The 24,038-nt window shown below is 36.8% G+C and overlaps 1 protein-coding gene across 8 annotated transcripts; it reads right to left on the bottom strand.

The window, feature by feature from the left end:
• Window positions 1-1,834: 1,834 nt before the first annotated feature.
• LOC144658490 (G-protein coupled receptor 161-like) lies at window positions 1,835-22,846 on the bottom strand. Of its 8 annotated transcripts, XM_078518910.1 has the most exons (3): window positions 13,226-13,442; window positions 7,646-7,995; window positions 1,835-3,430 (listed from the first exon to the last, which is right to left on the bottom strand). In XM_078518910.1, exon 3 carries the CDS (start codon window positions 3,325-3,327, stop codon window positions 2,317-2,319), a length of 1,011 nt encoding a protein of 336 aa, XP_078375036.1. In that variant the 5' UTR covers window positions 3,328-3,430; window positions 7,646-7,995; window positions 13,226-13,442; the 3' UTR covers window positions 1,835-2,316. The 8 variants fall into 8 exon arrangements, with proteins under 8 accessions (XP_078375036.1, XP_078375041.1, XP_078375038.1 ...); XM_078518915.1 differs by lacking the exons at window positions 7,646-7,995; window positions 13,226-13,442 and adding an exon at window positions 22,829-22,846 and having other exon boundaries at window positions 1,835-3,433; XM_078518912.1 differs by lacking the exons at window positions 7,646-7,995; window positions 13,226-13,442 and adding an exon at window positions 20,447-20,794 and having other exon boundaries at window positions 1,835-3,433.
• Window positions 22,847-24,038: the final 1,192 nt, after the last annotated feature.

Genomic DNA, 24,038 nt, shown 5'->3' with positions numbered 1-24,038 from the left:
TCCCCAGAACGCTACTAGGAGCAACCTCGTTCCCAGGGTGAACTGCCTACACACTGGACACACTGGACACACTGGACACTGTTTAAGACATTTTGGGAAATTTGAGTAGGGGGATATGCGGGGGTGGGGGGGGGGGGGTATGCGCTTGGTTTTTCGACATACAACTGATCACCAAGTGATTGAAAGTCAAACTGAATGTTAATTGTTCTTTCGCGCAACTTTGCAATATAACGGCACAATCTCTCAATATTTCTTTACACATTTTTCTGGAACAAGTTGCTAAGTCCCCTTGGCGCCGAGGCGAGTTCCATTTTCCGAGTTTCGTGTAAAAGTGTTCAAATTACCAATCTGGGAGTGCAAGTTTTGCATCGCTAAATATAACAGACAGTTTGGGGGAGAGGGGCAAATGCAAGAAAAACAAACAAACAGGACATTTGACAACTTTTTTCATTCACAAGAGCAAGAGTACGGTGAGTACCGGTACGTTCATAAGTAAGAGTCAAGAGTCACATGTAGGAAGAAGAATAAGAGTGAGTCTGAGAGACGAAGTAGAAGAACTGAAATTTTAAAGACCGAAAAACTTTTCGTGTTCAATTTATCAATATTCGTAAATGTACAAATGGTCGATTTTTTTTTGTTATTTACACCATGTTTCAGTATTATTTGATGTAGACAAGGCTCGTGTTAGGATGTAAATTTGGTTGCGTCTGTAATCTTTGAAGGCCAGTCCTCTCTTCTGTATATCAGTATTCAGGAAAGCCGTTGTATATTCGACGGCATTCAACTCAACCTTCCCATCGTGCGCTGCTTTCTTATTCTCGACGAAATTAAGTAAGCGTATATTCTATGGCATGGTATAAAATAGTTACACAACACTTTCTCGTGGTATACTACGGAATTTCCCACTTGTCACTTGTATTTTCTTGGTATACACACGAGCCTTTAGGCGAGTGTGTATACCGAGAAAATACAAGTGACTCGTGGGATATTCCATAGTATACCACGAGAAAGCGTTGAGGCTAGTATACCTCATACAAAACAGGACTTTCAAGGTTGTACAAAAATCGAGGTAAACAAGCTAAAAAACCCATAAAACTTCCCATTGTAGCTATAAAAACAATATCAAACGAATGCAAGTTGTAGTATAGGACGAGAGTGGTGCGCACGAATTTGTATGTCATATTTTAAAAGAAGAAAGAATGAAAACACTGCGCTCTATAAATGAGGTATTGTCTGCGATGAACTCTTTTTAAAAAAACAGATTTTTTAAAAAGGAAGAGGTCATTTCCGGAGTTATTTGAGTTAACTTCAGGCCCCCTATCCGGCGGATCGACGGCAGAGACGGTAAGCAGAAAAAAGCAAGGACAGGGGGCGCGGCGAGGTAAATATGTTTTACAATGGATGAATCGAAATGAGGGCCTCATCGTAAGTTACTATTCAGAGCCCACAGAGGATTCCCTCCGTGCCTAACAATACTTGAATTGCGCGTTTCCACTTTCGTCCATGGCGTTTTATAAGTGTTTGAACACATGCCATTTGTTCAAGGATATGAGAATTCGTCAATTAAGGACAGTGCCTCTTTTTTCAGTGTTCGCACGTTCTGCAGGACAAGGGATGGTTCCGCTTGTTTTCCGCCATTTTCTACAAAGGAACTGTATCATTTACGAATTCTCGTACGGTCTTTTATAGTGGGTGGAATGAGTTTAGCGTTGTAAATCTTGCAAATATAGGCTAACGCGAATAAATGAAACTACATCATGAACGGTTAAAGGGACTATGTCACAGATTTTAACAAATTTTTTGAACAGCCCAAATTTATTATTTGTGTCGTAGGAAACCTAAAAATGATAATGCTCCATTTTTATTAACTGCGGATGGCTCGGATGGAAATGAATTGCAATTTAAAAACGTTAGCCAACGTTTTCAAGTTGCTTGCGCACGCCCTAAAAAAATGATATTTATAGCCGAAGTTTGATTTTTATCCCCTATTATTTAAAGGTTATATCTTAATGTTAAATGTTCAAAGACAATGTTTTTCTTGGGTTAGGTTGCCTACCACTTATTTCAAAACAGTTAAGACCAAACAATTTACGAAATCCCCGTGACATATAGTCCCTTTAACATCTCTTAGTTTCAATTTTGACGGGACCATCTCGTGGTGCCCAGATCGTGTGCGCCCTAAGAAAAAGAGGCATCGTCCTTAAGGGGGAATGTATTTTATTGTTGTTGAGGTCGCGAATAAAAGGTAAAGTTTAGCTAATGAATGTCTTTTTTATTTTTTTAAAGAATTCGGTTCCACTTTAAAGAAGATTACTGTTACGTCGTCACTACGGGATGAATTTTGTTCGTTCTAATCCGTGCGAAGAAAGTGCGAGTACTTGCCCACATAGTTTTAAATTCTCGTTTTATAATTCTATTCAAATATCCGTATAAATATGGATTTATAACTCCGTTGCCGTAGTAAAGGCCTGACACTATGGACTGAAGCAATTCCGATGCATGCTGCCCTGAATGAAAAGACCAGAGGTTCACTACCATATATGGCGTCCAGGACATAAATAACACTCCAACGATGGAAGCCAGTGTTAACGCAGTCTTAATATCTGCGCGCAAGGCAGAATGAGGCTTGCGCATGCAATATTGTCCGGATATGACTGCCGCTGACACTTGCATTGATAGCTCGGGTTCAAGTACCGCAGTCATTTCTCTTTGACGCAGCGCCCTGACTTCGCGCGCGATTTGTCTGGAATGCCTTAAGGCAACTCGCAGTATACTAGCGTAAATAAAAATGATGGAAACCAGTGGAAGGAAATACATCGTGGCTAGTTTAAAGTACGTAAAACTGATGGAAATATGGTAATCGGACTCACACAGCCAGAGACCAGGGAAATACTGGTAGCTACTCCAACCTATGAGTGGATAACAGGCTGATAACAGTGCGTAGGACCAGATACCAAGTATACATAAGACCGTCTTATTGCGCGTCACCCAGCCCTTGTATTTGAGCGGTATAAGAATGGCTAGATATCTGTCCATGCTGACTGACAACAGTGTCAATACTGACACGGTGCTTGTGGCGTGTTGGAAGAAACCAATGATGTCACACCCAGTCTTTCCCACCACGCGGGAATTGTGAATTATCGATGCGATGCTGAACGGCAACAGAAAAATCGAGACTAGAATGTCATTTATGGCTAAATTGACCAGGAAAAGGCAGGAAGGGCAGTGTAGCCGCCTGACCCGGTAGATAATGTAACAGATTGTCGTGTTGCCAAGGACTGTTAACACGATCATGAACACAATGACAACAACTGGGGCCGTAACCATGGTGATACTTGTCCTTAAAAGAATATCAGGTTATTCGTTCTGTCATCAGTTAGCTCTGAACGAAGATTTTGACAAAGCTTCCTTTCCTGTAGAGCTTGTAGACCTGCTAAGAAAAAAGTGTCAATAAAACAAACATAAAGATAATTAAAAATCAAAGGTCTCCTTGAGACAACGACTATTTTGCATCAGATGAATGAAATGATAGTAATGTTTTAAAGCATCAGAATTTGAAGTACAGTACGGCCTGAATTTATGTGCACATCGGCCGCGAGTTTTACGATGTAACCGCTAGTGATTATTTACTCGTGTTCTAGCGTGAGCCACGCAATCCCGTGTTACGATATTCAGTGCCTTAGGTTGAATATTAGCGACACTTTTGATAGATCGCCTTTCAGAAACACGTGCGTTGAGTTTTGTGTTGCGAAAGAGTTGTACAGTACAAATTTGCGTTCTTATCTGCATTTTCAACTATGTTGGGTTGGTGCGTTTTTAACTGTTCAGGCAAGAGAAAGGACAATCGGTAGGTATCGTTTCCTCTTTTTATAACTTCGTTTCGTTTTTACTTTGATTGTTGTCAGTTTCACTATTGTTAAAGCTTCGTCGTTTCGTGGCGCTTGGATTAGAATTTCGTTTGTGTTTTAGTTTGAGTTGACGCAATTAAACACGGGATCACTGTAATGGTAATAATTTTAATTATCTACTTGACCTTTTTGCTCCGGCTATTGAACGTGTTTCTGAACGTCTACCACATTCTCAATTTGTTATGTAATGTTTCATATGTGTTAGTCACGTTTCCAATTTGTTATGTAATGTTGTTTACAGGATCGGTTAAGTCAGCTTTTTTATAGCAAACACTTCACATCTAACCGCAAGCGTTCGGGGAAGTGTTGACACGTTCGTATTTTCTTTGAGTGACGTATTTAACATCCACAGCGAAAAGTATTCTCTTGGGAGTTTTCGAGAACTTACTAGTCGATCCAGAGAGTGGAATTAAGCCCAACTACAATACTCCTATTCAAATAAGTTGTAAAAAATTAAGAAATTAAAAAACGGCGCGCATTTTTAAATTATGGCCTAATGCAGGTCAAAAGGAGTAGTGAAAGTTTATGAAGATTCAAAAGTTTATGTAAAGCCGAGCCTTAATTAAGCGAGGGACTACATATTAAGGCGGGGTACACATGAGTTTGAATAAAAATTTTAAGTGGTTTAAAGAAGGGATAGAAGAAAGAAAATTATTTTCGAACCACCACCAGACAGTTGATCCGATCCAAGAGCACTCTAGGTCGTCAGTAGACTTTCTCAAAGTCCTTCGACGCGCGGTTTAGGTATGTGGCGTACGAAGGCCCTCTCGCGATTTCGGGCCCTCTCGTGGCCCTCTCGCGATTTCGTCACTCGCGGTCGTCGCTTCGCTCGCCAATCGAGGGCGACTTGGTGCAAGTCTAGGTCGTCAGGAGACTGTTTTGGTGTCCATCTACTAAATTTTAACTTCAAATTCTAATTTTAAAACTACATTAAATTTTCAATATTTCTTATTTCTCTAAATTGCACTAATTATTTGAGAAAATCTCCACCCAAACATAACCAAAACCACCCAAAAATTTACAAAACATCCCAAAACATAGTTTTATGTATTGAGCGTAGAGTTTTTGGATTGCTTGAAACTCGAACGAGATATTTCCGTTAAACCTACGTTAAGCGGCGGGAAAATGGTCTTTAGGTATACCCCCGCCTTAAGTTTTTTTTAAATTGTCTCAAAATTCTTAAGTTCATCTTTGGGAATAGAATTAAACGGAGAGGAAGAGGCAAAAGAAGTATAAAACAAAAGTAATAAATTCAGGGGTACAAATTAGGGTTATGACAAGTTTAAAAACACAAAATTGAGCTGAAATTCTTTTTTATATTATGAAAGCGAAAACGAACTATAGAGAATCTCGCCCAAATGTACTTTGCAGTCATTAATGTTCGTTTAAACCACGGGTTAGATCGCTTTAAAATGCTGTGTATATTAGACGAAAATCGGTTGAGGAATGGTTAAAGTGCTACGAGAGAGCATATATAAGCCCTGTAACATTTCTACTCGCCGGGGGCTGGCCGGTTAGTAATGAATTAAAGTCAATGGGATTTAAACAGCTTTAAACCGCTTTTATCCGACGACCACCTACATCCTCCTAAACAAATTTAATCTTGTTTAATTAATGTCGCTTCTACAATCATAGCTTAAGGGTTTGGTGTTATCTGCGAAGAAAGGAAAGTAGCAACATCCTATATGAAAGAACAAGGCTAAATAATCAATTTCTTAAGCTTGTACTTTCCGATAGGAGAATCAAAACTGACCACCAAAAAAATTACATCGTGTTTATTCGGTCGTAGCTTCCTGTTCCTTACGATTGCTCGAGAAAGCTATTGTTACAGCTTTAATATTTTAATCAGCGGCGGATCTTTGTAAACCTTCGCTTATCTCCGTTGCGTATTAGAAAAACCTCGGGTTGGGTGCATGACACATGGGGTGTGAAATTTCTTGCAAGTAGTGACACATTTATTTCTTTTAACCGACAAATGTCGGGGAAAACCTAGCTGGAGTTTTGCTCTCTGTTAAAGCACTTTTAAACTACATGTATTGTTTTTGTGAAGGCTAAAGAACATCTAAACACTTTCTGTTTCCTTTTAAAGGGTTTAAAGAATAGAGACTGCTTACTTTAGAGATGAATGTTCCTACGCGGGGTGATCTAAACAAGCACATACACTTGTTTTGAACGAACCTCCAAAACATTTTCAATTACAATGTTTTTTTTGACATGTTTTTTTTTTAATTAGTAGCTTTATAGATATTCACTGAATCTGTAAAAGTACTACTTCAAAATGAAATTTGTATTTGACATAATTCTCGGGCTTACCTCATATAACAAGATAATATTTGCCAGTTAAAAACAAAATGAGAAAAACATTGTATGCAATTGTAAACGTTTTAGTAAAGGGCCGGTATTAATTTATAAGTTCCTTCCTCAAAATATTATTAAGAACAAAACAAGGAAAGAGAACGTTTTTTAACTTATATTTTTAAAGTACTGTTGATTGCAGTTGCTTTCCCAAAAGCTTTTTACTTTGCTGAAATGAACGCAACTGTAAATAGAACAGTCCCCATTGCAATGAGACTAAACTGTACTAATAAAACAGGCATGCAGGAGTACGGCTGGCTACGTCCATTAAATAAAAATGACAGTGACACTTGAGCATTATTTTTCTTTAACATATCCATGACGACAAAGTGTCTATACTCAATATTTGGCTGAATTCGATTCTAATTTATCTGAGTGCACTTCAAAGCGCGTAGGCTTTTTTCAATTGCGCACTTGTTCGACATGTTGAACTGAAAATCTGTTAATATTATAAGCTTTCAGGTTTTTAGAAAAAAAAGGCGAACGCTCGAAATACTTTAAACAGAAAAGATTAATATTCAGAAGCTGCATTTATTCATAGGTGGCGGCTAATTAATTAAGTCTCTTAGTAAACAACGCCGCGCGAACTGAAATAAAACGGGCGCTCGTGGGATTTTTTCTAACTTCAAAATTGCTTGCATGACTTTGCTTTGTGTAGCTTGTTTCAATTTTCAGATCTCCTAGTGTCTCGATTTTGCAAGCTACAGTGACGCTGAAATATGAGGGTTATATAAATTAAATACTGTTGACCTCTCTTTGAGAACAGCGGGTGCTTCATAAAACGGAGATTTCTGATATTCTTCCCCGCTCAAGCGTGAAAATAGCGCGCGGGAAAATGAGAGCGATTCTATTTATCGGCACTTCATGTTATACCCGAACATCGCTTTCCGATTAACTCGATGGCGATATTGAAATTGATGAGCTATGTAAAATTATGCAGAAACGTCGCAACGTGAAAAATTGAGATTTGCAAACTTGACAGAAATTGCATCTACGTGCCAGCTAAATGAGCTGATAGAAATTAATTGCCTTTACACTATACAGCGCACGCTGTCAGGGGTTTTATGATTCAAAATTTGTTTTGTTCCTCGAATATGTTTTATCTTATGTGGGAAGCTGACATCATTTGACTGGACGCGAAGTGTGAAAATAATGCACAGCCCAAGAGCCAAGCACCCTCTTAACTTAACATTTGCGTTTCCAATGTTTTCCAATAAATGCTGTTTTTGCTAAGGATAGATAATATAGTCGAAGGAGTATACAGTGGATTTTTTCCGCCTTTAAAAGTTAAATAGCACACTTGACTTTAGTTAACATAAACCTACAAGCATAGCTCAAGGGTTAAATACAAGAAGTTGAGAAAACAAAACTAGAATTCTCACCTAATTTTGCTCTTTTCCCGTCAGAAAAAACTCAGTTTAAAAAACCGGCACGCTTTCGTCGTAAAAAGACGGAAAATGTTCCCAGATATCAAAATTTGTAGCTTGAAACGTTCGCTATTAACTCCGCGGAGCTTGTAAACCTGTTTCACCTGGTGCTGTTATTAGCGATTCCCTCCCAGTCATGCTTTAGCCAATGAATAACTGCATCAGGTAAGATGATATCACACCTGCATGCCTTATATTTCCGGTAAGATACGGACCCACGCTGGACTAATGCGCTATTTCTGTCTTATATGTAATCCGCTCACATGCGATTGGTTCTTTTGAAGGGAAATACAGGTCTGAGGAAGCTAGGGAAAATGAAAAAATATCGACTTTTTACGGGTCTTTACGGGTTGATGAACAACATTTATAGGCACGCAATGCATAAACACAACAGTCCGTTTATTCTCGACAAGTGCGATATCACAAGCTGACAAACTGTCACAAGCGCTCTAACTAAAAAAAGCCACTGCTCGTTTTCTCAAACTTACAATTCTGTCGTTTATGAGAAAAGCAGGGATTTAAAATTTTAGGGAATAAATCCCCATTTTCTGAACTTTTTCCGTAACGATAATCATGGGCCGCTGCGAACAAAGGGAAAAACTAAGTCGTTAAATCTGTAGGGCTTGTTATTTCTGTTCTCAAGATTTACGAAATGGGTTCTGGATTATTCTGGAAATTCTTAGCTGCCTCTCTATTGTTTATAGCGGATTATTCATGATATTAGATGATATGATTTTCATAATCGCTAGTAAGACACAAAAGGCTACAAAAAGATAACCCATTCTTCGTATCACTTGAGCCTCGCTGCATTGAATTTGGCAAACAAAGCGTTTTGTCTTAACTTTAATATAGTAGTCCCAACTTTGTAGTACATTACATAATTCTCGTGTCTATTTGCGAAACATTTCTTTGTAATTTAGTTCTTCAGAATGTTTCTTTTATTAACAGAGAACAGGAACGAAAATTCAATCAATTTCATACAATAACTTTGTAATGAAATATTCCAGCAAAGCAACGAGGGTAATAATTTACTTTCACAGAGACCTCCGTCCTAAGCAAACCGTCTGACGTGATCTGGTTATTCCTGAAAACAATAACTGGAAAGATTTTTGCTCTGGCGCATCGACATAGCCGTCCATGGATAACAACAACACTTATTTTCACTAGTTAACTCTTTTACTCCAAGAGGCGAACAAATTTGGTTCAAATTCGCGTATTAAGTGCACTTGACCATCAAAATAAAATTATGGAGCACTAGTTAATCCCGGAGGGGGAAACTCCCATATCAAAGGGGCGGGGATGCTCGTCGTCTCGCTTAATTAGGGGTGTCGATTACAGATTTTGTCTCACTTTAATAGGGTGTTCAGGACAAAATGCCAATATTTTTAGCCTTCGAGGTTTCTTTTGCACGTGAGAAAGCAAAAATACTATGTTGCCGGTTTATATCGATCAGGCATGTGAACTGGTATCTTTCAGGAGTAAAAAAAGCTCGAGCCATGCAAAGATTGGTCTTCTTGAAGATGAAGTTTTCAACATGACACGAGCATGGGACAAAAAAAATTCTGAGTCCCCGACGGGAATCGAACCCATGGCCTCCCAGATACCAGTTGGGTGCTCTAACCAACTGAGCTACGTGAGACTCGTTGTGAGCTGGGCCATTTACTAGGTTGATATATGACACGCGTCCTGCATGATTTGTCTTTGTCCCATGCTCGTGTCATGTTGAAAACTTCATCTTCATTATTTATTACCGAGCTTAAAATTTACCATCTTTATTATTTACTACAAAATTGGTCTTCTTTTAGGGGTATAATTCAAATTTTCCAACAAGCATCCCTATCCATTTCACCTGGAAGTCCCCCACCCCCCGTGGAAGTTAATGTGGTCCAACTTTGAAGTCTTTGGATAAACATGTATGCTAGTGTGTAACCGTTTAAATAAATTGTAGTGCAGTGTACTTTGCTTGAGAAGGTGGTCCATTTGGACTCGGTGGATCAGTGAAACACAAGTGGGTGACCATTCAAGTTAAAGCTAATAATTATAGCTGTTAAGACTGTTGATGAACCAGGGGAGATGAACCTAAGAAATTTATCTATTATCTTAAATCTGTGTAATTTACTTGCTTTCAAATAATTTTAAATATTTTAAAAAGGAATTACAGGTCTGGAATTGCGTTTCATACGCGTGAGTTGCTTCGGGGTGATTAAAACACCTGGGCATTTTACAAGCAAAAAAAAGAAGAGGTAGGAGAAGAAGCTGAGTTTAAAACGACAGGCTAACCCTGAATTTGAATGAAATTCTAAGAGGTTTAAAGAAAGGATTGAAGAAAGAAAATTTTTTTGAAACATCACCAGACAGCTGACCCCCATGCAAGAGCACTCCAGGTTGTCAGGGGACTGTCTGGTGTCTGTCTACCAATTTTTAACTAAGAGTTCCCTATTTTAAAATAACATTAAATCTCCAATATTTCTTATTTCTTTAAATTTTATAACTAATCTGTTGAGAAAAACTATCTTCTCTCAACATCCCCAAAAATCACCCAAACATTTACAAACACCATTAAACATGGATATATGGGATAGTAAAAGCATTTTAAGATTTCTTGAAAAGCAAACGAGTTATTTCCGTTAAACCCATATTAAGCGTTGACAAAACGACCTTCAGGTGAAACCCCGCCTTACTATAGCTAAATAATGCACTTGGATGTGCTTATTATTTTGTTAGTACAGGGTTTGTACAAGTATTGGAAGCGTAATTGTTGGCATAAATAAAGACGGAAGTTTTTCTTTTCTGTCTGCGAAAGCCTAAGGTGATAGCATCCGACTACATCAGTGGCTTAGGTACATCAGTAATAAAGCTATTGTGTAGTCAAGCTACAAACTCAATAACATGGCTGCATACAGATTGTATTTTGATATTGATGCTCAGTTTTAACAGCACCTTTGCGTGAATTTACATTTTGTTTTTAAACCAATATTGTCTTTTTTTCAATTAAGATTGGACTTTGCAACGAAAATGTTAGTGTTTCAAAAATATTGGCTCGAACAATTTTTGAACAAATGTTGGTTTCATTCTGAATGAAATTCTTTCGTTATACTCCCTGTGATGCAAGAGTTTTTTGGATTTTTCTTTCTGTGTGTAAGAGTTTTTTTCTTTACCTCCCTAAACGTACCAGATATTTCCCTGTCATTTTCCTATCATTAATTATTTATTGTTATTTTTTGATATTTTCCCGGCAGAGAACACGCAATGATAATATATTAGCTTTATGCAAATAATGAAATTAGATAATGTTCTAAGTTAAAGCAAGACAAGAAATCCTCTCTTAGTGCACAAATTCCGAGTTTATCAGTTGTTTTTGTTTATTAGAAGTTCCCAACCCCCGCCTGGAAAAAAAAATTAAGGCGGGGGTTCACTTGAAAGTCATTTTTCCACCGTCTAACGATGTGGGTTTAATGTAAATATTTCGTTAGCGTTTCAAGCAATCCAGAAACACTTTGCTCATTTCACAAATCTATGTTTTGCAGTGTTTTGTGAATTTTTTGGTGAATTTTGGGGATTTTTGGGAGGAGATCGGTTTTCTCAAAGGAGTATTAAAATCTGGAGAAATAAGAAATATAAAAAATGAAGTGTGATTTTAAAATTAGAACAATTAGAACTTGAAGTTAAAAATTAGTAGGTGGACATTAAAACAGTCCCCTGACAATCTGCAGTGCTCTTGCGTGGGGGTCAACTATCTGGTGGTTTTTTTAAAAACAATATATTTTCTTTCTCCTTTCGTTTCTTTAAATCTCCTAAAATTTCACTCAAATTCACATTCATCCCAGCCTTAACGTAAGTTATTATCAATTCAACTGCCTTTTCACCGGCGTTTGTAAATTTTCCTCTATAACGTTTTGCCATTGTTTTTACATTATTCTTAGTTTGAGCTTCCTTAGTTTCAATTCGAAGATAACCTTTTTACGTTGCGAATCGTCGTTTCCTGAACTTAAACAATCTAGTTAGTTTTTCTCTCTGCTATATCATGAAATCGGAGATGGAGAACAACCGCTGTAAAATTAACTGAATTGCATCGGTCTAAAACGGAACAAAAGTGTTTTTACTATTCGTAAACACTTCCGTAATCTGACTTGTTTTTGCTTGTGTTGTCACGAACGTTTAAAAATCAAGTTTTTCGTCGAAGAGAATTATGAAAACAGACATCCATAAAATATTAAATAAAGCTGTCAGCGATTAGGCTTTTGATCAAGGCTTGTTAAAAATCATCCATAATTTCCTGCAGAAATGTTAATAATTAAAAGAAAACGCTAAACCCTAGTCAAAATACGCGAGAACTCCTGCGGCTGGAAAACACGCTTCTATCTCCGATTCTATCTAGTCCTAAAATTTTCGCATAATTAACCTTTTGGAAGGCGTGTTACAGAGAATGAATAACTCAGAAAGTAAGCGATTTCTAGGAAATAATTTCACATAGGTTTTCCATTCTAAACTACTCTCTTTTGAGTTATGTTTGTACCCATTGAAAATTATGGGTAAATCCCCACGAACTGTTCTATTATTTTGAACCAAGGTCTGACACTAATTCTCTTGTTATGTTAATATGCTTTTTTTATATATATACGCGCCAGGGAACTTTTCAATAAACCCTGACATTCTGCCATTAAAATAATCATTAAGATTCATCCCTTTTTAATGGGAACTTTTAAATTAGTCATGACGTTCGCAGGTATTTTGCTTAATTTGCGGAGATTATTTACACAGAGCATGTAGTTTTGAAAGAAGCGCCAATAGAATAACTTGTGAAACTTCCTAATAAACAAATGAGTTGTCATATTTTTCATTATTTGTCCAGAATTTGTCACGGAAAATTTATTGGGAAGAGCGATCAAAAGCGGCAAATGGTTTTCCCAATGCAACTATAAACAGAATGACTCCGCCTTTTCCTTCAAATTTCTCCTCCATGTATTAGTGATTAAAGAATTCTCATTTCTTTCCTTTTAAGTTTGACAAAGTATTTCTCATGCTCAAATATTTTGACATATAACATCGTTCGAGCTTATTGGGAAATCTAGCTAGGTTCTGAGTTTAATCAAAAAATATATTCTTACTTGTTTTTAAAATTCATTTGATATAGTTTTGCATAACATTTTTACTTAAGATATTGATTGTTATGAAAACCGTATTCTTCAGCTTTTTTTAGCATATCATATCTCCAAAACAAAGATAAACACAACTTACATGACAATATTTAAAACAACAATGGCCGAAAAACAAGCACCAAATCATATACGGTCTCCGTATTCTAAATAGTCTGTAAAAGTAGCAACGTTCTAACAGAGCAGAAATATATATAGGCCTGTTTACAGTAGATTTTTTGACGTTTTAAGACTTAACTTAATGTTAAAGTAGGGATGAACAAAACAGAAGTAAAAAGACGATTAATATATACGAGAAAAACACGAATTTTGCCGCCATGTCTGAAAAATATCGATCAGCTATGACTAGCACACACCAATTTGTTAAAAGACAACATACCTTTGGAATTTTACGTCAATTTATCTTCGCAGTGAATCGCGGCTTTCACTGTTTTTCTAGTCGATATCGATATTAATGACCACAACACCAAGGTCTGGTGCGGACTGGTCGGGAGATATCTCTCAGTGTTTTATCGGGGAATCTGACAACATATTTTGAATGATATTTGCCTGTAACTTAGCAGTGTGACGTCAACCCGTCAAATAACTGTTATTATTTCAAGAGCCTTGTCATAATTAATAATAGAACTTCTTTCAATCTAAAGGCGTCATAACTTTCTTCAGAACGGTGCACGTTGCTAATAAGAACTACCAAAGAGCTTTTTAATTTTGTGAGCTTTTTTTAAAATTTGGACTACGTATGTTAAGCACATATTTTAGGGTATCCTGTTTTATTAATGAACGACGTCGAAAACCTAATTGAATTTTTAAAAAGCATTAAAATTACGTTTTTGTTCGCTTTCGGCTGTAAACTAAAGTGCTAACATTTAAATGAAAGGGAAGTTTATTGAAAAGAGAAACTGAATGACTGCCAAGATCGTTTGATTGGCACAGAGGAAATTGCGTGCAATTATTACAAAGGGAGCTGGATGTTTAATACCTACGTGAGGAGCAACATTATATTATCCTTTATATTACAAACAGCCCTCTAATATACTCCTCCTTGAAATTTCCTTGCCTTTCGCCTACACAAAACATTTCTTATTTGCAAATATAACACACCAATTATTGAAGTTTGTTGAGGCGATTCTTGATCCCGATTTAAAATCTCGATTCCAGTCCCTCTCTCCCTGCATTTGGGAGATCTGCGAATAAGATTATCGTGATCTCATATTAGGGACGGACCATTATTTTTTGGAGGGGGGGGGGGGGATGAAAAATATTGAAAAAATTGTTTGCAGGGCCTGGAAGACAAATAAATTGTTTGCAAAAACGATACGTATAATAAAAAATAGTAAGAATTCGAAAAAAGTTTGCAGAGGTGCATAAACTAAAAAAAAGTTTGCAGACGAAAATTTTCATCCCCCCCCCTCCCAAGAAAATAATGGTCCGTCCCTTACGACAATGAAAAGTTTAAAAAGCTCGTGAAAGGCTAAAACCTTTACATGCATGGGCTGACACACACTAATGATTTCTTACTTGGTAACCAGGAAAATGTTTTTTTCAAATTGCTTGGTGTTGAAGGGAAAATATTTAAAAGATAAAGAGTGAATGGCCAAACTGACCCCCCTAACGGCCCCCTGATGTAAAAACATCATTCTAAGCCGACGTGTTTCGCGCCGGACGGGTTGACGTGATTTGTAACATTATCATTTCGCGCTTACACAACTCAATGTTGTGTCTTCACTAAAGCCTGGTTTTCACTAGCGACGCAAGCACAAGCGCAAGGATAACAGCTCTTATTTCTCCGTGAAAAAGGTTTCGACTCAAGCTAGCAAAAGCATTTATTAAGCGCATTGCATTTTGCGGCAAGTACAAGCACAAGGGTCAAAATTTGTCCTTTTCGTGTGATCGCGCTTGTGCTTGCGCTTGTGCTTGTGCAATTGTTCTGATTGCCTTGAATAACATACGTGCGGGGCAATAAACGATCTAAGAGTGTAATCCAGAGCAGAAGTTTCTTTGCAATAATTTTAACTATCAGTAATCTATTGCTATTTCTGGCTATACTTATTTATTTATCCACCTAGTTAGAAAACAATCATAGCACATTTAACATAATTGTTTATCATTACGTTTTTTTCTGAAGTAGCCATTGATTTCTCTAGTGTTTAATACAGTGCCAGTACAGTACTCCTGTAGAACTGCTCTCCACCAACTGAGCTATTGTAACTTTGTAGGTAATTAACAGAGCTAATTGTTTTGATTATTTAAAGATTTCATTTGAATGCGCTTTACAAAATTGTTTATTACTCGGCTATAAATAAACAAAACAAAAACCAAAATGTTGTTTTTTAGCCAATGTTACAGAGATACTGTCCACCAAATTTCTGATCTATGGCGTCAATATTCAAGCTGCGAATGATTTATACTATTACAGAGCAATGTAGTCCAATGCCCGGGGGGACTCCTATATGAAACGGACGGGGATGCTCGTCGGAAATTTTGAAAAGAACCCCTAAAAGAGATCAATCTGGGTGTGGCTCAAGCTTTTCTTGACCCCTAAAAGATACCAAAAAACTAAGAATAGAATTTATATTTGTATATTTCTTCGTGTGTAACCCTAAACGAGACCATTATGGCTAACAATATTGGCGTTTTCCCCGGAACACCCTAAGCGAGACCAAAGATCCGAAATTTACATCCCTAAGCGAAACGACGAGCATCCCCGTCACTTTCATATGCGAGTCCACCCCCCGGGGTCCAATGTATGGGCACGTCGCACGGGTCGGAATTTATTAAATAATTGATTCATTGATTGATTGATTGATAGATTTATTAACAATACACTTGCTTTGCTCGCCAACTAGGCGATTAAAACTTATATAAAAAGACTGCTATTACTGAAATAGCCGTGAGCAATTACGTCAAGATTGGAGCCAATATTTAGCTTTTTCACTTGTTTGATGCTTCGGCAAAACAAGATGGCGGTAATAAGATACAGACGATCGCAAGGCACGATGGTTCATGTGGTGCTTACGTCATCGGAAGTACATTCGAAGCACATATCATCATAATCACCACAAACAGGCCTTTTCTGAAGTTATGGGATATTATTTACTTTTTGCATGTAAAAAATTCACTGAATGTATGGCTGAGAAAGAACATTTAAAATTTACAGTATTTCCATATAAAACACACTTATTTTGCATGGTTTCCAAATCTTGCATTTAGAATTGACCAGTCAATGCAACATTTTGTGAACTTTGTCGATCTCGGCTTGACCTCTGAGATTTTCTTTTCTTGGTCATAAAAAGAAATCCTCTTTCTATGATGTGGTTTTGGGGTTTGGATAAAAGTGTTTTGCCAGATCAAAGAATCAAGTATGTTAGCCCACGTAACTATGAAATTAACCAAAACTCGATTTATAGGTAATCGCCACTTAACTTGCTTACGGAGAGCTTCATTTGCATATTTGACTTAAGCTTTATAACGGTAATACCAGTGCACACTACAAGCAATGAACTCACCTTTGGTAAGAAATGTCTCCCAAGAAATATTTCCCTGTGTTTTGCTTCTGTTTGTGTAGACCATAAAACGGTCGCGTGCCGCGTGCACTATGATGTTAAGCAACTGAGATCGCATTTAGATATTTCATGGTATACAAATATGCTGAGAATTTTATAACCCTATTTTGACACTGTTTGCTCCGGTTTAAACATCAAACGATTTCAATCTTTTTGACGACTTGGAGACTTGCTCGCCGTTATTAAAAAATTGCAAATGACTTTCTGTGAGCTTCAGGGCTTTTTTAAAATAGTTTCATATCATATTTATAAATAAATGTGGCGCCCAGGGTGTGGTGGATCACACCAATAATAATTGTACGAGTTCTACGCCGTTAGTTCCGCCCCGCGGCGGCATCGTTTTATCTTTGTAGACAGTACTATTAGTTGAGTCACGAAAGCATTCTTTTAGATATTCATCCAAGCCGAGCCAAAAGTCACCTTTTCAAATTGATGCTTTGGTGCTGTTAGTCGAAATAGAGTTTATAAAAAGATGAGAATGAGGAGTAAAAGCGTACAAAAAAGGTGTTAACAAGTTGAGCACCCTAAAGCGATATCGCAATACTCACAATCTGATGTAGCAAATTTGCATTCTCGGAAGTTAAAACAATTTCCAAATAAAAACAAGATTTGAGCACTTGTTATATGCTTTCTAATTGTTTAGTGTGGAAATAATATATACATGAATACATTTTTGGCGTGGATGATTTATGTTATACAACATGTTTGGCAGTTTAGGTGAGGATTGTTCTGTCTTACAAGAAATAAAAACGTTAATTCTGTCAGTTCCTCGCGCATTTTCTTATTTTCAATGCCTATAAGCGTACGGTCTCGTATAACAAGATAAAGGCATGGGGCCGATTTGAACCGAGTCAAACATTTTTGAGTACTCTGATATAGCCTTGTCGCATTTTTTTGGCACAAAAGTTCTCTCCTTGGGCTAAGAAGAGACCTTTAATTTTCAACCATTGCAGTTCGTCTCATTCTGATTTTACGCAATCATAACGATCTATTTCTATTTTAATCCTGCGGCTCTTTTACTGGGTTTGTCCATAATAAACAAATGGCCATATCAGACTTGAAGACAAAAAAAACAAATCAAAGCAATCAGACGGATATCAAAATTAATAAAACCGTGCTAAATCTTGCCAAACCACCGGCAGTTAACGTGCTCAAAAACATTCCCCTTTGAATGAAAATTCACCTCAAAATCTCATACTCTAAAACATCAAGTAAGGAACATAGTCTGCAAACTAACCATAAAATTCTATGTTACAATTTCATATGTTTGCAATACAGGCCAATACACATTCGCGCCACAATATAGCTCGTTTAGGCGTCAACTGATTTTAATCTTTATTTTTCAAGATGTTTTCGTACAAAGCTGTAGTAAACAAATTACTCCTTCCGGTGAAAAGATAATTTTAAAATCTTTGTCGACGGGAAAACTTAAATCTATATCGAAGTGGAAATTAAAGCAAAGAGTCGCATTTTTTTTTAAAAAAACGTTTCCCTGAGGACGTTTGTTAAATAAAACCGAAATATATCAACAAAACATTTCCAGCGCTCGTTTTATTGGTGTAAAGGATATAATGGGAATTGTTTTGGCGACACACGAGCATATAAAGACTAACTTGCTTTAAGGTGGCTAGTAATAGTTTAGTCAAAATTAGACATGCCCGTCTTTGGTATTCTAGCACAGCTACACCAATAACGTTAAGGAAAGTCTTTTAACACAAACTTAATAAAACAAGATTTATCAATGAACAATTTGAGGTCAAAGTGACGCCAAAATCTGTTTCCGTGGCAACATCATATGAGGTTTAATAAAGATACACTATTTTGGGACGTTCCGAGGCTGATTACTCAAAAACTACTCGGTGAAAGTTCTTCGTTTTCACATATTTCTATCCAACCGACAAAATAAACATTTTTGCAAATTTTTAAAGAAACCTGTCAAACAGATTCGGAGCTACGTTTTTTGCATTAATTTAAGGTGGCTCTGAACTTTTCTGACAGATTTTTTTTTAAAGTTGTCAGGTCGTTTCTGTTTTCCTTTTGGACAAAAATATGTGAAAAACAAAATATTTTATCGTCTAGTTTTAAAATAATTAGCCTCAAATTATTTTTGACCACTTTTGTAGTTGCCATGGCAACGAATTTTGACGTCAAAGTTACTCCAATTTGTTTATAAGTAAAATCTTTGCAAGGATGTTCTGAAAGTTTAACCTCAATAATACTGGTGTAGCAGCAATAGAATTCCAAAGACGGGGATAGCTAAATTATTACGAGCCACCTTAAATGTATAATTAGGTGCATTTGTGGAATCATCTCTTTTGAGGAAAACTCGCGTACATATGGCTGAGAATATGAGAAATCCTAAAGACTAGTTTTCATATAATCGTCCCGATCGTTTCTATCGCCTCTGTCACTTCAAAAAGTTTTCTTGCGATTGGGCGATAATATGAGAATATCGCTAACGTCTGCGGCGATTGGGGCGATCACGATCGCTTGGATTGCCAGTGTTCTATCCTTCTAGCTTCTCTTTCCCTTCTCCGCCGTAAAACAACAATAACTGAGAAAAAAGGAAGCCACGAGTTTTGTTCTTTCATTGAAGGCTGCCACTGTGTTTGATCTAGAACTAAAGTGATTGTTTTTCGTAGGTCTTTGCTCATACCAGGCGATCGGGATGATCATACGAGACCCCCGATCGCTTCCACTCGCTTCGATCGCCTACGATTGTCTCAGCATTTGCAAACGATCGATGCGTTAGAAACGATCGGGGCGATTATATGAGAACCAGGCTTAAGGCGTCATTCAGAGAATTCGAACGAACTCAGTTGAGCCATTAGTCGCACGTATGGTTGTATATATGGGAAATCCTTAGGTGCCATTCAGAGAACGAACATTTCGTTGATTTTCGGTTGGTTTCAGACCGAATGATTGATCATCAGTCAATAATGTAATGGTTTTCTAAAATACTACTTTAAAGCAATGAATGTATCAAAAATATAAGAAAGCGTACATTGTGAGGACCGAGCAGGTGGAGCAAGTGGAGGAACTGATTCATATATCCAGTAGCAACAAATATCCCTTTAGCGAGTTGCTTTTAACTTAAGACACGAGGAGTAGGCGTCCAGGAATTTGTGTAAAAAAATAACATAACACTGACACATTGTTTAAAGTGAGATAAATAATACAAAATGAACATTTTAACCATGATATTAAAGATGTTTTCTGGTGAAATTAGATGCTTCGTAGCATGGGACATTAATCTAATTTATCATATTGAAAATTCAGTGAAGACACACGAGGTCTAAACCCAACGTTCTGTGTAAGACAAATTTATGTTTTACAGTTCAAGTTAGTAGTCCGAATACTGCAAAAATGCATAACAGTTGGAAATTCTCTTGGAAGAGTATTTGAGCAGAAAAAGGAATAAAAATTAAGGAATTACAATATCTCCTCTAATGAACAACATGTTGTGACGTACTCGGACGATTTTTACAATCTATTTACGTGTTTTGATCAAACGTTAGGTAAAAATGGATTTTCTGTCCTGAAACCCATTAAAATTGTAGAGCGGATATCAAGAAACTGAACCCTCTGTTGTTTGCTTTTCGACTGCCTTTCACTGTTTTTAGTTTTATATCTCAGAGTTAACTGAAATGGTTTTTGTTTATGATCAAAGTTTCCTGAAATTCCTGCTCGTGGAACAAAGATGCAATGTAATTACGAGTTCTTGGAAATTTAATTTTGTGCCATCGCTGTATTAAATTTGTCAGTTTTCAAAGTCGAAAAAGGTTATTTACTCGTAGCAAATATCTTAAATGTAAACAACCTTCCAATGTTTTCAATTTTATTTTCGATCACGGTTAGTTGAAAGGTTTTCGACCTACATTGAAGACCAATTCGTAAACGATACATCTAAAACAATATTCAGATTCGTTATCACTTGTTGGTGTACAGGTCTTTCTTTGATATCACTGAAACCTCTAAGTGCGAAGCCCAAAATAATATGTATAAAGTCTCTAACAAAAAAATAAACGTGTACTTACATTTCTAATGTATCCTGTTTTATTCTCGGTCTAACTCATTGCTGTAAATTAAACGGTCGTCTATGTGGTAGAGAAATGAATGGCTAAAACATCGTTCCCTCCGCGGTCGCGTGAGTTCTTTGAGACTTTAAGGGTGCAGATAACTTTAATAATATCCGTGGATCTGGAGGTAAATACACGTCAAAACATCCCGTTTGTTTTCAGCTTGTTCGTGATGAGCCGTCCAAACTGAATTACGTCAGCAATGAACGAAAAGATAAAACCTTTAAAAACTCGCCAACGCAATAGCTTTTTATCGAAGTATCGTTTTGCATAACAAAACCAAGATATTGATTTGGTTGATGCCTCCCGTTGGTAAACATGTACACCTTTAAAAACACAAGAACAAACCGGACAAAGTATACATGTTGGATTAAATGTTTGCTCAGTTGTACGGAAGACAAAAGATGAATTAAAAATGGGTAAAATTCAATAACTTGGCACAATTTTGAGTTCGAATATTCTTCATAATCTCGTTAGTTGGAAAAAAAATATTAAAACGGAACAAACTTTAATATCAATCGCCTACATGATAGGACAAAAAGAACACAGCAGAAGTCCTAGACACACTTTAAACTTAACAAAATAAATATCGTGGTTTTTCATTTGATCTGTAGAGCGAAATACAGTAATATAACCAAAACCAGGCCGAGCAGTCCGCACACCTTTTCAAATCCGATATCTCCCACTAAAGCAGTTGATATACAATCTACACGTGAACCTCTGCACGGAGAGTTAACATCGCTGTTATCAACTGACACGACGTGAAAAGAACAGTTTATCAGTGAAATAAGTGATTTATATTTGACAATTTTTTGCTGACATCAGATGACTTTGCAGGAAAAGCTGTCATATTCTGCAACCGAATTCTTTTATTCCTTTAAAACATAAATCCTCTTTGTAAACAAAAAAAATTTCCATTTCTTAAAACAACTACGCGAGAATAATTCCCTTAAAAAAAATCTATTTCGCAAAAATCAGCAACTCTAAAATTTTGTACATACATTTAGCCCAGCTGCAACAAAGGCTGTCTTTTTGGTCTTGGTAGCTTTTACAAACAAAATTATTTTATTGTGGAATAAATATAACGATTTATTTTTAGTGTCTGTTTGCTTCGGTTGGAATAATTACGGAAGGAATAACTCAAAATGATTGCATGCGACTGTCACTGCTAAATATGGGAATAATGTAATATGTCTCGTTCGTTACACTGTACAATGAAATAGTGTCAAAGTTTAGACAGAGCTAAACCAATTTCCTTCTTATGATATCACGTCTTACGCATTTTGAGTTTGAGTTTATAATTTTCTCGGAATAGATTTGAATTCAAATGAGTGTTTGCCAGGAATTAAAGTCACTGATATTTTTGCGTTTGTGATAGATTACCAAGAAATGTTTCCGAAAGCTAGCGATGATCGGATATCATGAAATTGCGTTTTAAATTGCTGCGGGAACATTAAAATGAGAAATATAACATATAAATCTCTAATGACATAGACTTCAAAACAAACCAAAAAGCCAATGGAATGAGTGCTGTTTTCTTCAGCCAATAAATCTTCGTGCAAACTCGGAAGGTTTCGGATTCCTATATCACGGTCTGCACTCGGCCGGAGAGATTCCGATTTCCATTGACCATTCAAAATACAAGAGCGAGCATTCCTAAAAAACATTTTACGTCTCTGACTTGAAAGAGTAAGTCAAGTTCGTCTTCAAGGTGCAATTTTAGCTTGTAAACTGCCTCATTCGAGTTTACTTTTTGCTGCTGACAGGATGAAACTTCGGCTAAAAATATTTATATTTAAATATTTAAATTGACCACTCTCCAACGAGGCGTTTCACGGCCAGTGTAAACAAACACTGAAACGTATGTTGCAAAACTTGCTTAAAAAAACAAAAACAAATATGGTATGAACGGTTGATTATTTTTTGCTGCTTACAAGACGAAACTTCGGCTAAAAAAATTTTTATTTAAATATTTAAATTGACCACTCTCCAACGAGGCGTTTCACGGCCAGTGTAAACAAACACTGAAACGTTGCAAAACACGCTTAAAAAAACAAATATGGTATGAACGGTTGATTATTTTACAAGCGTATTCTAGGAGCTGTCGTATAACCTACCGAGAACTTAACCAGCTTTTTTTTCGAAGTGGCATGGAGGACTTAAAAACTGAATGAATACAAGATCACCGGATTTCCAGTCCAACGCTCCAACCACTCAGCCACGCCACAATACGGCTTCCATACGAAACACAAGTTTCATTTACACGTAATATGACAGTTGTACATGTAGCTTGTGACTTTCTTAGGCTAACAGTAAAAAGAAAAAAAAAATCATGTTTACCTTAAATATAAACCAGCCGAAGTCAAAATACAGTCTCTCTTGAAACAGTCCCTATAGCCGTGGCAGTTGTAAGAAATGTGTTTTCTTTTTCCCATGAAGTGATTAAGTTGTTCCGTTTCAAGTTTGTAATTAGCGTCCTCCACTCTAGATTTTTGAATTTGTTGAATGTTTAATTGTACCAATCATCAGTCGTGGACCTGCTCAAAGTCACGAATCTTTATTTTCCTCCATTCAGTGAAAAATTTCCACAAAATACGTCACTCTGATAGCCTTGAGGCAAGTTATAAGACACGTTTAAAACACCTTTAAAATTTGTACATTTTTCCGTGTTGTATGTGCGCAAAAGTCGTACATCGTAAGCATTTCACGAAAACAGTTCGTGTTGTAAGCAAAATGTAAGCAGGTTGAATCTGTCAAATATGTAGATACGTAAATATTGTGTTTCAAAAATAGTAATTTCAATAAATTTTGAAGTGCGAAGAAAATATGTTTCTTCCGGGGAAAAGGAAACATTAAATAGATCTCGATATGCGGTGACGCATCGTAATGGTGAAGGTGACACAAAGATTAAAGTTCAAAGTAATTGTTTTCGGTGTTTTGAAAAATTAAAGAAAGAAAAGAAAATTGATTTATTTCATACATACTGAGATTTACAGTTTGAATTGATCTGTTGAAAACACGGTTCGGAAATTCTCGCAGCCAATGACAACGGCGAAACGACTTTCTCACACGTGAGAAACCCGTTTCGTCCAATCAGAAAGCGGCTGTCAAAACGCATCAACATTTTCAATGAACGTGGTTTCACTGCTTGAAAGTTATCGCTTAGGGTTTTTGGCCTTTCGCAGTATATTTTTGGACGATTTAAAACGTTCTCATTAACAACTATGGCTGAATCTTCTGGCAGTAGGTTTAAACCATTAAGTAAACCCATCGAAGAATATATTACAGAGCAGGAAAACAAAAACACTCGAGCAAAAACGCAGCGGGTCGAGTGAGCGGGATGTGAAGCTGCTTTCTACATTTCTGCTGGAGAAAAACGAACAAAGAAAAATTGAAGAAATCCAACCAGAAGAGCTCAGCCGTTACCTTAGTGAATTCATTCTTAGTGTGAAAAGAAAAAATGGCCAAGACTATGAACCATCGAGCCTTCGAGGGTTGTTCTCAAGTTTTAACCGGTATTTATAAAGAGAACGCAAATACTCAGCGAGTA

This window comes from Oculina patagonica, chromosome 6 (genome assembly GCF_052425735.1).
Source record: "Oculina patagonica isolate OP01 chromosome 6, crgOcupat, whole genome shotgun sequence".
In the NCBI taxonomy this organism is placed as follows: Eukaryota; Metazoa; Cnidaria; class Anthozoa; order Scleractinia; family Oculinidae; genus Oculina; species Oculina patagonica.
This window is presented reverse-complemented; position numbering and strand designations above follow the sequence as displayed.

Coding starts and splice junctions, on each gene's coding strand:
- LOC144658490 (XM_078518915.1), bottom strand. CDS start 3,327: ATGGTTACGGCCCCAGTTGTTGTCATTGTGTTCATGATCGTGTTAACA.